Raw genomic sequence first — 13,687 nt, 5'->3', positions numbered from 1 at the left:
CTAAAGTTTTATTGTTTTAAATAACTAGAAACAATAAAAATGTACTTACTTCTATGCTTCCTAATCCCACATTTCTCCATATTCTTCAATTCCTTACTGCTTTCCACTCTATATGAATTCCCGTCATGCCTCTGCTATCACTGCCCCCTCACACACATACCAATATTAACAATATTACCTTTATTCCAACGCCTGTAGGCTTCCTGGACCTGGGGCCCAGAAGGACGCGGAGCAGTACTGTTGGTGAATTGTGATAGAGATAACAAATGCTCCAAGAACATGGACTGCGTGGACAACAGCCATCCTTGTTCCACAGGTAGGCAGCAGACATAGCACTTATTCTCTGTAAGGAACCTGTTAATTTTAAATATGATTTATCAATGTCCAGAGATTTCTCCCACCAAATATGACAAACCACTACTGTAGTTGACCTTGTGCCAGACAACAGACTTGCAACACTGTAAAGGAACATCTAGGGTTTGATGTATCATTATTTGGTTCAGTGCAATGCAGCAAGACAACTTGGAGAGGGCAGGAATTCACCATATTTACCAAGATGTGGGCCATTCCTGCTCTCTCCCTGCGATGGTGCACTAGGTGCTTCCTAACGCCAATGTAAGCACCCTTGCACCATGGTGCAACAGTGCCTGCGTTGTAGGCAGGATTGTTTATGTGCAGGAAGCCCACCTTCCTGCACAAAAACAATCCTCGGAGGTGTGTTCATCTTTCTAAGTGTGCTATAGAATGCAACACACAGAGAAAGAGGAAACAGAGAGAAAAAATGATATTTCGCCCTGTTGTGCCTCTATCGGGAAGGCGTACAGTTTTGATGCATTCCTAGGTTTACTAGTCTTGATAAATCTGGGAATGTGCCAAAAAGCATGGGTAGACACGTGGGAATACCCACGCTCCATCCACGTAACGCCTTCCAGGGTCAGAATAATGCAAGACAGCGACTTGTGCTGCCATGCGTTACTCCATATTCAGCAAGCAATGCAGGGTTACACGAGGTGTCCTTGCGTGGCTTGGTAAATCTGACTTAAGGATTGCGTTGCCCTTGAATCATCTTGTGTGACACAAGGGCTTGATAAATCTGGGCCCGGGTGTGTTGCAGCAGCTTCCTTCCAATTGTGCACGAGTCACCTGGAAGAACATCGAAATGACTGATTAAGGCTGCAGCAGCCCACTAAAGCCAGAACTCAAATGAAAGAATCTGCCAGTCTCTCAAGACACATACAGTGCAACTATAGGCTCTGAGGAAAAGTAATATGTGTCTGTCCGCAGCTCACAATACGATTCGCCTCAACAAAAATGGCTTGGAGATTTGTATACTGAAGAAAATAAAGGGGAGCCAGGGAGAGAGAGATAATGATACAACTTCTCGAAGCATGAAGTATATAGGCATCTCACGTGGTTGTCAAACAACCAACCAGAGGGCCCATAGAAGGGTCCTAGAGCTCAAATTTAAGGAGGACCTCAAGAAGGCGAAGATGAAAATGCTTGGTGTGTGTCTTAAGATGACTCTCCGACTACCTACTTCAAAAATGTGTTGCCCTCACATCAGTAGGGCCAACAACAAATTTAGGGGGTGTTCTCCATCTTCATTAGGCATGCTCTTAATTTGAATGATGGTGATCGTACTAAGGGGTATATTTACAAGCCCCTATTGCCACCACATCACTTTCAGTGACATTGTGATGGTGATAGGGGCTTAGTTGCTAAATGTTGCCTCGTAAATAAGGCACCCTTTCACGCTACACTTAGCGTGAAAGGGACGGGCAATGTGTGTTGTGGTGGGTGTTCAACGGCAACACCCATTGATTTTGAAACTGCCCCCTATTTACAAGAGCAGCATAAATAGGAGGCAGCGCCAAAATCAAGACCAAGGAAACCCTGGTCTTAAACAGGCGAAATACTGTATTTCTCTAGTTTTTGCTGTTTCCATGTGTGCTGCCTTGTGCAGCACACATAGAAACAGCAAAACCCAATGAATGTTTATGTGCAGGAAGATCCCTGTTTATAACTTCTTTGTTTAGTGTGTCAGATACGTTCTTGTCTTGATCCCAACGTCCATATGGATTTTGAGCACTTTTCGGCATCTTATAGGGGAAAGCCTTGACTTTATTTGCGAAAAACTCAAACCACCAGTTACAAATCATAAGCTTTTGCTGTTCTACTGAATATCAACCCCCAGAATATTGTTGTACAAGAATGTCTATGACAGAAAATTGCAGGACAAAATATTAAGAAGTAAGTGCATATAGGGAAGTATATATTTACTATACTTAACCCTACATCTACATACCTTGAAGATATATAGATTGTCAATGTACATATACGTGGAGTTAAGTGTAGAAAATGTACACTTCCTTGTCGATATATTATTTTAGATAGTTTGCCCTCAATATTGTGCCCCATCGATATTCTGGTGTCTATATTCAGGGTGCACACCTAAGCTTTCCCAAGTCTATGTACTGGCAAAACCGTTATCCCTTTTTTTGTTCTATACCACTTCCACTTCTAAAGAACATTGGCCTCTAAGTCAGAGCAGCAAAGGGTCCCAACCCACTGAGCTTTGTGCCAGGTGTCCGCTATGTGCTCTGTGAGAACACCGGTCCTGGAACTTGGGCAAATTAACAAAGCAAAGGACCCTTCACCTGGTGTGGCATTCAAGGCAGAGCTTCCCACGAAGGTCTATTTTCATTTGGATAGTCTCCCTCCAGGCAGTCCCAGTTAATGATTTATATGTTATTCTACTTTAGTAACAATTGAGCATTTCTTGCAAAAGTTTCATTTGGAAACAAAATCTAATCAAACTAATCGCATGCAAGTGTCACTACACACCAGATAGATGGGAATGTATACATTTATTCCAAAACCATCTATGGCCCTGTTTATAATCTGGGGTTTAAATTCCAAGTTGTGTGATTATTATCACACCCAGATATATGTCCCTGGCAGAATAGGCTGGTTAAACCTGCCAACAATGTATTGGGAGAAAAGGCCAGAAAACATGCAGAGTTTTATTCTTTAAAGATTGAGACGTCATGTTATGCTTAATTTTCAGGTGAAAAAGTTGCAATGAGAAGTATTTGCAGTACCTGGTAAATAACCCACCTTGGATTATAAGTATTTACTGGTTGTGGTAAATATATCTTCCCATACAGCTCCTTAGTAATCAGAATCTATGAGTACATGAGTTAAAAAGGTCAGGCCGAGTGGAAGAACAAGGTATAGGGGAAATGAAGATAAGATTTATAACCTGGTTTGTCCTAATTGTTACATGTCCACCTACCCTGCAGTGCAGAAACACTTTCTGGGGAGCACGTTGGCCCCATATACATGCAAATTGGCTTGACCCAGGTCAAGCTTCTTTCATGTTATCAGTATGACTTGTACAGGGATAAAAGCCTGGTCTATTTAAACAGAGGTTCCTGGGGGCTGAGATAGAACATTTGGTGTGATTTAGCATTTTGTGGTAATGGAATGTCCTCCACATTCTGGAGGATTTTCCAAGGGTTTTCTATTCCCTCTCAACCCAAGATCAAACAACCACACATTATGGAAAATGTATGTAGATACAAGATGAGATAGCACCCTTATTTAGATCTGTGGTAAAATGGCCAAAGGTAGCAGCACTTAGCTTTCTGAAACGCTTCTGATTATTCATTGACTCAAAAGACTGGCTCTTTGAAGAAAAGTTTCATAAACAAATGTGAGACAACTGCATAATCACGATGCTACCTTTCTTATTTGACAAAGCAGCACCATTGCCTGCTGGTGGAGAAGCGTGGCTCAATGGTTAGAGTGGCAGACCCTGATGCAGAGGTCTGGCCCGGGACCAGGGTTCAATTCCCGCCTTGGCGGCTCTTCGACTCAATTTCCCCGGACCTGATAATTCTCGCCTCAGTGCCTAGTCTAATCATGGGTCCCACTCTGTGACTCTGGGCAATAGCTTGCTTAATCTCCACAAAGGCCCCAGCAGCGCTTGGATGCCTGGCTTCACCTTGGGGGTGCCCAGGAGTGGACATTTCACAGGAAAGCCAGGATGGGTTCCACAGCGGTATGAATACAGCGCTATGAGACCTCTGGGTAGAAGTGCGCTATATAAATACAAACACACACACATTCACACATCCTAGATTCTGGTACGCCAATGATAACTAGTGCAGCCAGCAAGATTTTAAAACATTCAATGCACATGTCCAGTGCACCTTACCAAAATAGACCAGAGAATTCAATGGAGACCCCTTCTGTGGACAACCCTCTCCTTTTTTCTCATGGTGTTTGGGAACACCTGAGGTTGGAGGAACCTAGGCCACCTACTAATCTCTCTTTTTTGTGCCTCTCGCCAGTTTTGAAAGGCTTTTGTTCTGAGTTTTCAGCTCTGTTGATTGATCTTTCTCTTCATGTGACTTCTCTTCCCTAGATGTGAAGGACATGTCCCCCATGATTCTGAGATGCCGCGGCCCTCGGGCTATCTTTGAGAAGTATACTGTAGCGCTCAACATTTCAAAGGATGTAGTGGATAAAGTTGGTGTGTTCATGGTGGTTGGTGAGTACTGAGGATGTCTCAGCATCATTTTTAACTTGGGGTGAGTGGGAAAAAAAGAGACAAAAAAAAAAAGCACCGATCCTTGATTTTTGTGCTGTTGTTACTTCGTCAGATACATTTCTTTAATCTGTTCTACGGCAATCTGAAATTATGGCCTACAGATATCGTGTACTCTAATGCAACCCTCATTTAGTACATCCAGGGATCACTATTGCCTTTTATTTAAAGATGTTCTTTTCCTTCTTGTTTTTCCCCCCTGAGTTTTATATAGCCTGAACTTGACCTGAAGGTATCACAGCACTTTACATGAGCACCAGATGCGTTACAGATGGACACATTCAGTTTTGTGAGGCACTGAGAGATTAAGTGATTTGCCCAGAATCACAGGATGTTGAGTGTCATTGCAGAGACTCGCACCAAGTGATTTGCCCAGAATCACAGGATGTTGCGCATGGTTGCCGAGACTCGAACCCCGTTCTCCAGATTCGAGGTTGACCGCCCTAGCCGTTAGGTCACATCCTCTCCCCACATCCTTTCTTTTTGGCATATCAAATTTAAGGCTAAAAGAGAGAAAGGATTTGGAGTGCCAAATCTGGGCCCATTCTGCCTTGTGTGTAAGCCTGCCTGAGGACAATACATTATTTGACTCTAGAGATGGCGCTGTTGTTTTGAGATTGCTGTCCGTCTCTGAGCCTTAGGAGTTTTCTGTTAAAGGCACCCACAAATCTTCCCTACTTTTGGGTATATGCCTTCTATGAGGCTAACAGTTTTTTCTTGCTTGTGATATTTCTTACGGAGGTCTTCTGAGTTACTAGAGCCACGATGCACCATACTAACCTTCACCACTCACTAAGCACCATCCAGTGACTCTCCTCAATGTGGATCACTCCTGTGGCCTCTACCTCCTACCTAGCACTGCCTCTGTACACCTTGGGGGTGGATGTATATGATACTGTACTTGTGTATGATTTGTGTGGTGTTTTACTGTAATTTCCATCACAATGAGCTGATACCTGTGCCTCCTGCTCTCTCCTTGTGCCGTGGCTGGCGTAGGTTCGCAGCACCATCACATTCTAGGTGGGTCTACAGTCGACTATGAGGTTTCATGCAGTGGCCAAGAGGAGACCAAATTCTACGTGGAAGGGCTCAGCTTCCCCGATGTTAACTTTTCAGGCTTGGTTTCCATCAAACTCACTCTCCAGGATAAGCTCAAAAAGGTATGTGAAAAAAAGAGCTCAACATCCACAATCCAGCATCCAATAGTCATTCAACAGGTGACTTCACTGAAAAACACAATGACAGTTCACTCACTAATTGTGAAACATAAATTTGCAGTTGGCTGAATTTCTGAGCAAAGAACAATCACAATGTCCTAAGAGCCATGGAATTTATCAGTACACAGTACATAATGTGCATGTAATACATGATCCCTGTGAACTGCAGAGCCTAGCCCTTGCTCCATTTTTACCAAAGAAAATAGCTTCTAAATTTAGTGTAAGTTTGGTCTTGGCTTATATTGGCATTATTCTGCTCACTCTGTTTCACAACGGGTGGAAAGCAATGGACCTGTATCCTGTGTCCAAGGGTGTTTTGTATAGAGCTTCTCTAGGATCTTAGACACCGGCCTTGTTCCATGGGAGTTGCTCTCTGCCTCTTCCTTAACACTGGCCTTACACTTTGTGCACTGCATACCTGCCTTGCTCTCTGCAGATCGTGGAATACTGGTATTTGTTCCTGTGTGCAGACTTTGGTCATTGTTGGTAGGGGATCACTGAACTTTGGTGGCCTCATTCATGAGGCCCTACTGGCACTATTGCGCTGCCGGAATGTCACTTTTTTGACGTTCTGGTTGTGCAATATGCCACTGGCATATTTATAAGGCCACATCAAGCCATGTTATGTGGCTTTTCATGGCCTTATATATATGTGCCCCTTTCACGCAGAAAATTGTGCGGCCCTTTGCGTTCCATGTGTGTTGCTGGGGGCGTTCTCAGCAACGTCCTTGTCTTTTTTACACGTTCTGGTGGTGCAATATGCCACTGGCATATTTATAAGGCCAAGTCAAGCCATGTTATATGGCTTTTCATGGCCTTATATATATGTGCCCCTTTCACGCAGAATATTGTGCTGCCCTGTGCGTTCCATGTGTGTTGCTGGGGGCGTTCTCAGCAACATCCTTGTCTTTTTTACACTGTCCCAGATTTACCAGAAATCGTAAGTCTAATGCAGCGGCAAAAACATATGCCTCCCCAGCGGAGTTGTAAGGGAGACACAACACGGAGAAATATCTTTATTCCTCCTTGTTTTTTCTCTTTCTATGTGTGTTGGAGATGCAGCACACTAGAAGAGGAAAAAGCCTATTGTGATTGTTTTAGTGCAAGAAGGTTTCCCTTCCTGCACACAAATAATCATCCCACAACGCAGACACCCTTGCACCATAGTGTAAAGGTGCCTGCGTTGGCGCGCAGCTGCCCATTGTGCGGCAGCACTGGGGAAAAGGGCAGGAATGCGCCGTAACTAATAAATACAGGGCATTCCTGCCCTTTTCTTTAGCCACAGGGCAGCGCAGAAGCAAGGCCTGCTGTGATGCCCTGCGGCAAAAACCCGATATATGATGCCCAGGGACTTTAGTGTTGTTCTCTTTGAGCTATGGTATAATGGTTCGATTATTGTGCACTATAAAATCCCTTTTTAGGCATGGGATAGTGGGCATATTTGTTGTGTGCCAGGAAATAATGTCCATGTTCCCACTGCACTCTACCAGGCTCTTGTATATTAGGCCCACACTCCATACATTCTATGGCAGCTTACCTGTTTATCATCTCTTTAGGGCTTGCCAGACTCAGCACTTTTTACTGATGAGGTGGTCTTCCGGGTCGCCCCGTGGATCATGACCCCTAACACCCTCACACCCCTGGAAGTCTTCGTCTGCAGGTAAATGAGTGCTGGATTGAGAGGCCACTGCATGCATTCTCAGTTTACAAATACACAATTGACTATCATGTTTCCTTCTCTCAATTGTAGCATACCTGAGAACACCGAGTTTTTGGGGCAGCTGACCAGTTTAGTGAAAAAGGCTAATTGCCAGCTGACCATCTGCACTGAGGCGGATCATCGAGGAGACCGCTGGATTCAGGTAACAACAGAGTGCAGAACGAATTGGTATACTTGTACCGTGAACCGTTCCCGAATGAGTACAATGTTTCTCCCAATCGGTAACTTTTCTCCATGGGAAAAAAAACTCTCTCAATAGTTAGTCTGCTGTTTCCCAAAAAGGTGGAATACCTATTCTCTGGTGTATGTATACATGTGTCCTATTGTTCTAAAAAGACTACAACCCCACTGCCTTAGAACACAGCTGCACAGAAAGACTCTTCTTTAGTGAAAGGTGGGCTTCAAAACATTTCAGGCCTAATTCATAAGGATAACCTACACTTTTCAGTGACTTGCACATGTAATTTATTATTACAATTTTGAGTAACTTCACTACTTTTGGCTATTAACAAAATCTAAGTGTAAAGTTATTCAAAAGTGTAAGCGTAAATTGCATGTGTACAAAACCAAAAAGTGTAATTTACCTTGGTGAATAGCACCTGCAGTTTGTGAATAACCTGAAGCCCTTCATTTTAGTGGAGACATGTAATATTTTGTAGTAAGTTTACACTTGGATTTTGAGAAAATCCAAAAAGTAGTACATTTCCTCAAAAGTCTAAGCTACCTTTGTGACTCAGGTCCTTTGTCATCATTTCTTTGAGGGTCAGATTCATTAAATATTCAGACAAGGCAATGCAGCAATCCTCTTGCTGTGCGGCATAAAAGGAAGAGGTCAGGAATGCTCAGTATTTAACATTATACAGCACATTCCTACTCTCTGCCTGCACTGGTGCACCAACTGTTGCCTAGCACCAATGCAGGCACTCTTGCAGCCTTGCACCATGTTGCAGGCACCCTTATACCATGGTACAAAGGTGTCTGCATTTTAGGTAGGTCTGTTTTTGTGCAGAAAGTGACACCTTCCTGCATACCTGCATACTAACAATCCTCTGAGACTTTTTCCTCTTTCTGTGTGTGCTGCGAAATCCAGCATACATGGAAAGAGGAAAAAGCGAGGAGAAATAAACAAAAGTTCTCTTCATTGTTCCTCCCCTGGGAAAGCAAAGCATTTTTTTAAAACATATTTTATTAGGTTTTGAAAGTGCCACATGAGCAAGAGCCCAACATAATCCACAGGAAGACAAATTAATAAAGGGTTACCAGACGTGGAAATATCAATGAGTACAATTTGCACACATAACAAAAGAAAAAAAACACTGAAAACTGCAAGCAGACTTTCCCACCCCACCCACATTGGCAAGCAAATTTCAATGCCTTTGTATACACAAAAAGATAAAACAATACATTGTACATTGTGGTCTGCAAACCTTCCATAGGGGTAGTTATGGGGATTGTGATGGGAGAGGAGGAAGATCAATGCCCCAGTATGTGGCCCATCAAGACAATGAGTACAATTTGTACACATAACACAAGAAAAAAAACACTGAAAACTGCAAGCAGACTTTCCCATCCCACCCACATTGGCAAGAAAATTTCAATGCCTTTGTATACACAAAAAGATAAAACAATACATTGTACATTGTGGTCTGCAAACCTCCCATATGGGTAGTTATGGGGATTGTGATGGGCGAGGAGGAAGATCAATGCCCCAGTATGTGGCCCATCAAGACCATATTTTTCTGTTTTTGGGGGCAACCGCCATCTCTGCACCCATGCATTTTTTCTAGTTCTCTTTGTCACTCTCCTATTGTTGGTGGAGAAGTACCCTTCCATAATTGAGCAATTTCCTGTTTGGCTATTGTGAGGGCGAGAAAGAGAAGGTGCTGCTTATATCGGATCCCACCTATGTCTTCAGTACTATGAAGTAAAACAGTCAGGGATCGTGCGGGAGGTCCCAGGACAGCACCTCTTTAAAGCAGGTCGGTACCCTATGCCAGAAGGGCTGTAGAGCCACACATTTCCATACCGTATGAAGAAGTGTCCACTCCTCCCTGCCACAAGTACTGCGGGGATGCCACCACTCCCATCCTCCAAAGACAAAGACGAGTGTAATACTGGCAAAGCACATACTTAAACTGAATAGGATGGTATCTGGAAGCAACCACTTCACTGCGAGGACTAGCTATCCCCTCCCCCAGTCATCATCCGTCAGGTCTGGAATGTCATCCTGCCACACCCTCCTCATTTTATGTAGGGTTGTGTTAGAGTGCGTCGTCACCGTCTGGTATATCTGTCTTATTTTGTGGCACCCAGATCACCCATAAGAAGGTGACATTCTAGCAGATGGAATTCAGGTAGGTCGATGGTGTCTACAAGCGAGGGAGTCAAGGCATGACGTAGTTGGAGGTACCTATAGAACTGGGTTTTATGGAGATGGAACTCCTCCTGCAGTCGCTGAAATTATTTGAGGACGGTACCCCGCATATTGTCCCCCAAATGGGAAATCCCAATCAGGTCCCATTGGCAGAACCCTTTCAGTGTGGCCAGCTGACATAAATAATTACCGTGCCATAAGGGCATTGCCTGCATCAGCCGCATGTGCCATCCCATTTGTCGAACCGTATACCGCCACAACCTGATCGTTGTGTTCGACTGGCGTGTGGTAAAAAGTCAAGACTCTGCGCACTGTAGAGTAACTGCAGGAGGAGAGTCCTCCCCATGGCGATATGTTCTAATGCGAACACTGGGTCCGTAGGTGAAATATACCACCTGTCGTTAATGATTAACAGATGAGTTGCTACATAGTATATGGTAAGCGGTATATGGTGAGGGAAATTCTGCAGACAGTAAAGAACCCTGGGGAGAGAGACCATTTTAAAAATTGCAGATTACCCGTATAACGAGAGAGGTAGGGAAGACCAGATAGCTGTCTCGTCTTGGAGGCTGGCGAGAAGCAGATTTATATTGCGTGACCACAAAATCTGTGGACAGGGGCACACAAATACTCCCAAATATTGAAACCCTTCAGTGGCGTGTTTTAACTGGACTGCTCAAGTGCTTCTGCCCTGATGGCCACATACTGGAAACAGCACTGATTTAGCAGGGTTAGTGTGGAGCCCAGAGTTCTGACTGAAGACCCTGTGGATCTGCAGAATACGTGGACCCGAAATCCAAGGGTCGGTCATAAAAAACAGGACATCATCTGCGTAAAGCGCACTACAGTCAGGCTGTGAGGGTGGCCAATCAAAACCTCTGAGCACAGGATCCCCACCGACCCACGTTAGCAGGGGCTCCATTGACAGGGCAAAAAGGATAGGGGATAGGGGGCAGCGATGACGTGTGCCTCGACCAAGGGGGAAGAAGGGAGAACGGTGGCTAGCTATACGCACAGAGGCCATAGGTTCCGTTTAGAGTAGACGCACGTAAGCTAGAAAATGTGGACCAAAATGAATCGCTTCTAGAAGTTGGAAGAGGTACTCCCAGCTAAGGGAGTCGAAGGCCTTGTCTATATCTGCCAAGAGTAAGGCCCAAGGGCGGTCCAGCTCCGGGGCCATTGTGGACCCGGCAAATGTTATGTTGGGTGGGCCAATGCGGCATGAAGCCAGATTGGTCCATATGGACCAGATCTTAAATGCATGACCGCAGGGGGTCTGCCAGGACTTTCCCCTGTAATTTGGATTCAAAGTTGATTAGGGAGATAGGACGGTATGAGGACGTATCCTCTAGTGGACAGCCGGGCTTTAAAAAGAAGACAATTTCAGCTTGATGCCAGTCACGAGGCAGCAGTCGCTTCTCAAGGGCCTTGTGGATCGTTCCCAATAAGTGCCGACCCAGCATGGCCATATGGTAGACGATGGAGTCCATAGGGAACCCATTAGGACCCAGAGCACGAGCTGGACGCATCACATTGACTGCAGCTGTAATTTGTCTATTGTAATGGGAGCATCTAATTGATCTCTCATTTGAGCCTATAGCCACTGAGGGGGAATATCCCGCAGGAACTCTGCGATGATTTCTCCCGAGACCTGTTCCCTCTGGGTATACAGCGAGGAAAAATGATGCTCAAATTCCTCCACCACCTCCGCGGGTACTGTACGCAAGACACTGTCACTACCCCTGATGGCAGGGACCATGGCCAGGCCCTGCCTGGCTTGACATGATTTGTATAGCATTTTCCTAGATTGGTCCCCCCACTGGTATATCTGATACTGGGACGCCAACTAGATTTCTTTTGCCTCCTGTAAGATGATGGTGCAGCTGCTGTTGCACAAGGGAAAGGTTCCTCCGAAGGGTCAGAGTGGGCTCCAGCGAGTATTTCGTTACCAAGGAAATGCACTGGGCCTCAAGTTCAGACCTCTGAGCGGAGCACTTACGCTTGTTGTTAGTCCTATAGCTAATTTCCACCTCTCTAATGGTGGGTTTCAGGGCCTTCCACAGGGTTACTCAAAAGGGGTCAAAGTCAAAGTTCAGGGAGAGATAATCGTGGATCGCAGTGTGGAGGCACTCCTGGTAATCAGTATCACGCAGATGCCATGGAGACATCTGCCATCTAAACGGAGCTTCGAAAAATTTAGGAGGAGTGTCACTGTGACAGGCAAGTGATCCGACAACCCTGTCAGAAGATGTGAAACCTGGGAGAACCTGTGGACATAACTCCTTGGTGTGAACAGGTAGTCCAATCGAGACATGGAGCCATGTACCACTGACATGTATGTGTAGCCTATCTCGGTGGGATGGTATTCCCGCCATAGATCCTCCCAACCCAATGCCCCCACAAGAAATAATAATTTGGAGGTGCCAGCGGGGGGAGCCACCCCAACACCTATCTCCTATCATATGGTGTCATAACAGCATTCCAGCGGTCACCCAATAGAGACAGACCCTCAAGGAGTTCACCCCACAGCCGAGTCAAACCTTCAACAAACGTAGTGCCGGGGGGCGGGGGAGCACATACACTGCCCAGTGTGAGCGGTTCACCATAAGGCATCCCTGTCAGGATAACGTACCTACAACCAGAGTCCGTCCCGAGTTTAGTATGGAGGAAGGGGACACAAGCATGAATAAAAATAGCGGTCCCACAGGAGCCCCTAGTGAAACCAACATGGAATACTTGTCGGCATCTGAACCTCACTAGATAAGGAGCCTTATTACCCAGAAGATGAGTCTCCTGCAATAGAAGAATGTCAGCCCCATATCGTTTCGCTTGCTTAGGCACGGCCCCCCATTTTACCTTGTTGAGCAGCCCCCGGACATTCCATGTCACTACCGTCAGTTTACCGATATGGGAACCCGTTGTCGGAAGTGCCATATATCTAGCCTGGGTCTAAAAGTAATGGTCTGCCAAGTGAAGAATGGGATGTGCGTCAATGTGTATAAACAACAAAAAACATACCTCTACATTTCTGATACCCCCCCTTCGATGTCCTCCCTCCCCACCCCGATACTGCCAAGAACTAGGAGCAACTGTCGCAGTAAGGGGAACCTCGGGACCCAAACCACGGACCCCAAGGCCCCCCCTTCAGTGGATCCCAACCACCCCAAAGAACATGAACCGTGGGGAGCTAGCGGCTGTGCAGGTCAACCACCTTGCATAATGTCCCCCTACTTAGTGCAGAATACTCTGGGTAAACCCAACCCATGAACAATCAGTTATGTGCTAATAGGAATATCACAGGCCATGGGTCAATCAAGATGCTTGTGCAGGACTAGATGATCAACAGTCAGAGCCAGAACGGTGCCGCCTCTTAGACTTAGTTCTGCGATCAATTCCGCTGCGAGCCCCTAGAGGAGTCAGAGTCAAGTGGTGGCGGGGAGTGTTGTTTCAGGTGGGCCCTTTCCTCGGACCAGGCGAAGACAGCTTCGGGCGAACCGAAAAATAATGTTTTGGACTTATAAATCACTTGGAGCCTGACAGGATACATTAACATATAAGAGATGTTTAGTTTGCGTAACCTCCGTTTCGCTGCTGTAAAAGACTGTCTTTGTTGTTGCACCAGGTGGGTTTAGTCCGGAAAAATCATAATGGGCCTGGAGTCGAAGACAAGCTTATCTTTATTCAAGCGGGTATACTGCAGCACTGCGTCTCTATCCGCATAGTTTAGCAATTTGGCTAAGACAGGCAGTGGATTTCTCCAGGGG

General features: G+C 45.5%; 1 protein-coding gene across 1 annotated transcript in view; it reads left to right on the top strand.

The window, feature by feature from the left end:
* The window catches only part of LOC144754686 (protein-arginine deiminase type-3-like), a 92,771-nt gene that overhangs the window by 38,476 nt on the left and 40,608 nt on the right, over positions 1 to 13,687 (top strand). The window contains exons 5-9 of the mRNA XM_078642807.1: positions 199 to 316; positions 4,430 to 4,555; positions 5,609 to 5,772; positions 7,386 to 7,489; positions 7,580 to 7,691. Coding sequence (XP_078498933.1) covers positions 199 to 316; positions 4,430 to 4,555; positions 5,609 to 5,772; positions 7,386 to 7,489; positions 7,580 to 7,691 — 624 coding nt within the window. The remainder of the gene's footprint in view (positions 1 to 198; positions 317 to 4,429; positions 4,556 to 5,608; positions 5,773 to 7,385; positions 7,490 to 7,579; positions 7,692 to 13,687) is intronic.

This window comes from Lissotriton helveticus, chromosome 5_1 (assembly GCF_964261635.1).
Source record: "Lissotriton helveticus chromosome 5_1, aLisHel1.1, whole genome shotgun sequence".
NCBI classification, from domain to species: Eukaryota; Metazoa; Chordata; class Amphibia; order Caudata; family Salamandridae; genus Lissotriton; species Lissotriton helveticus.
The sequence above is the reverse complement of the archived record's forward strand: the minus strand, read 5'-3'. Positions and strand labels throughout refer to the sequence as shown.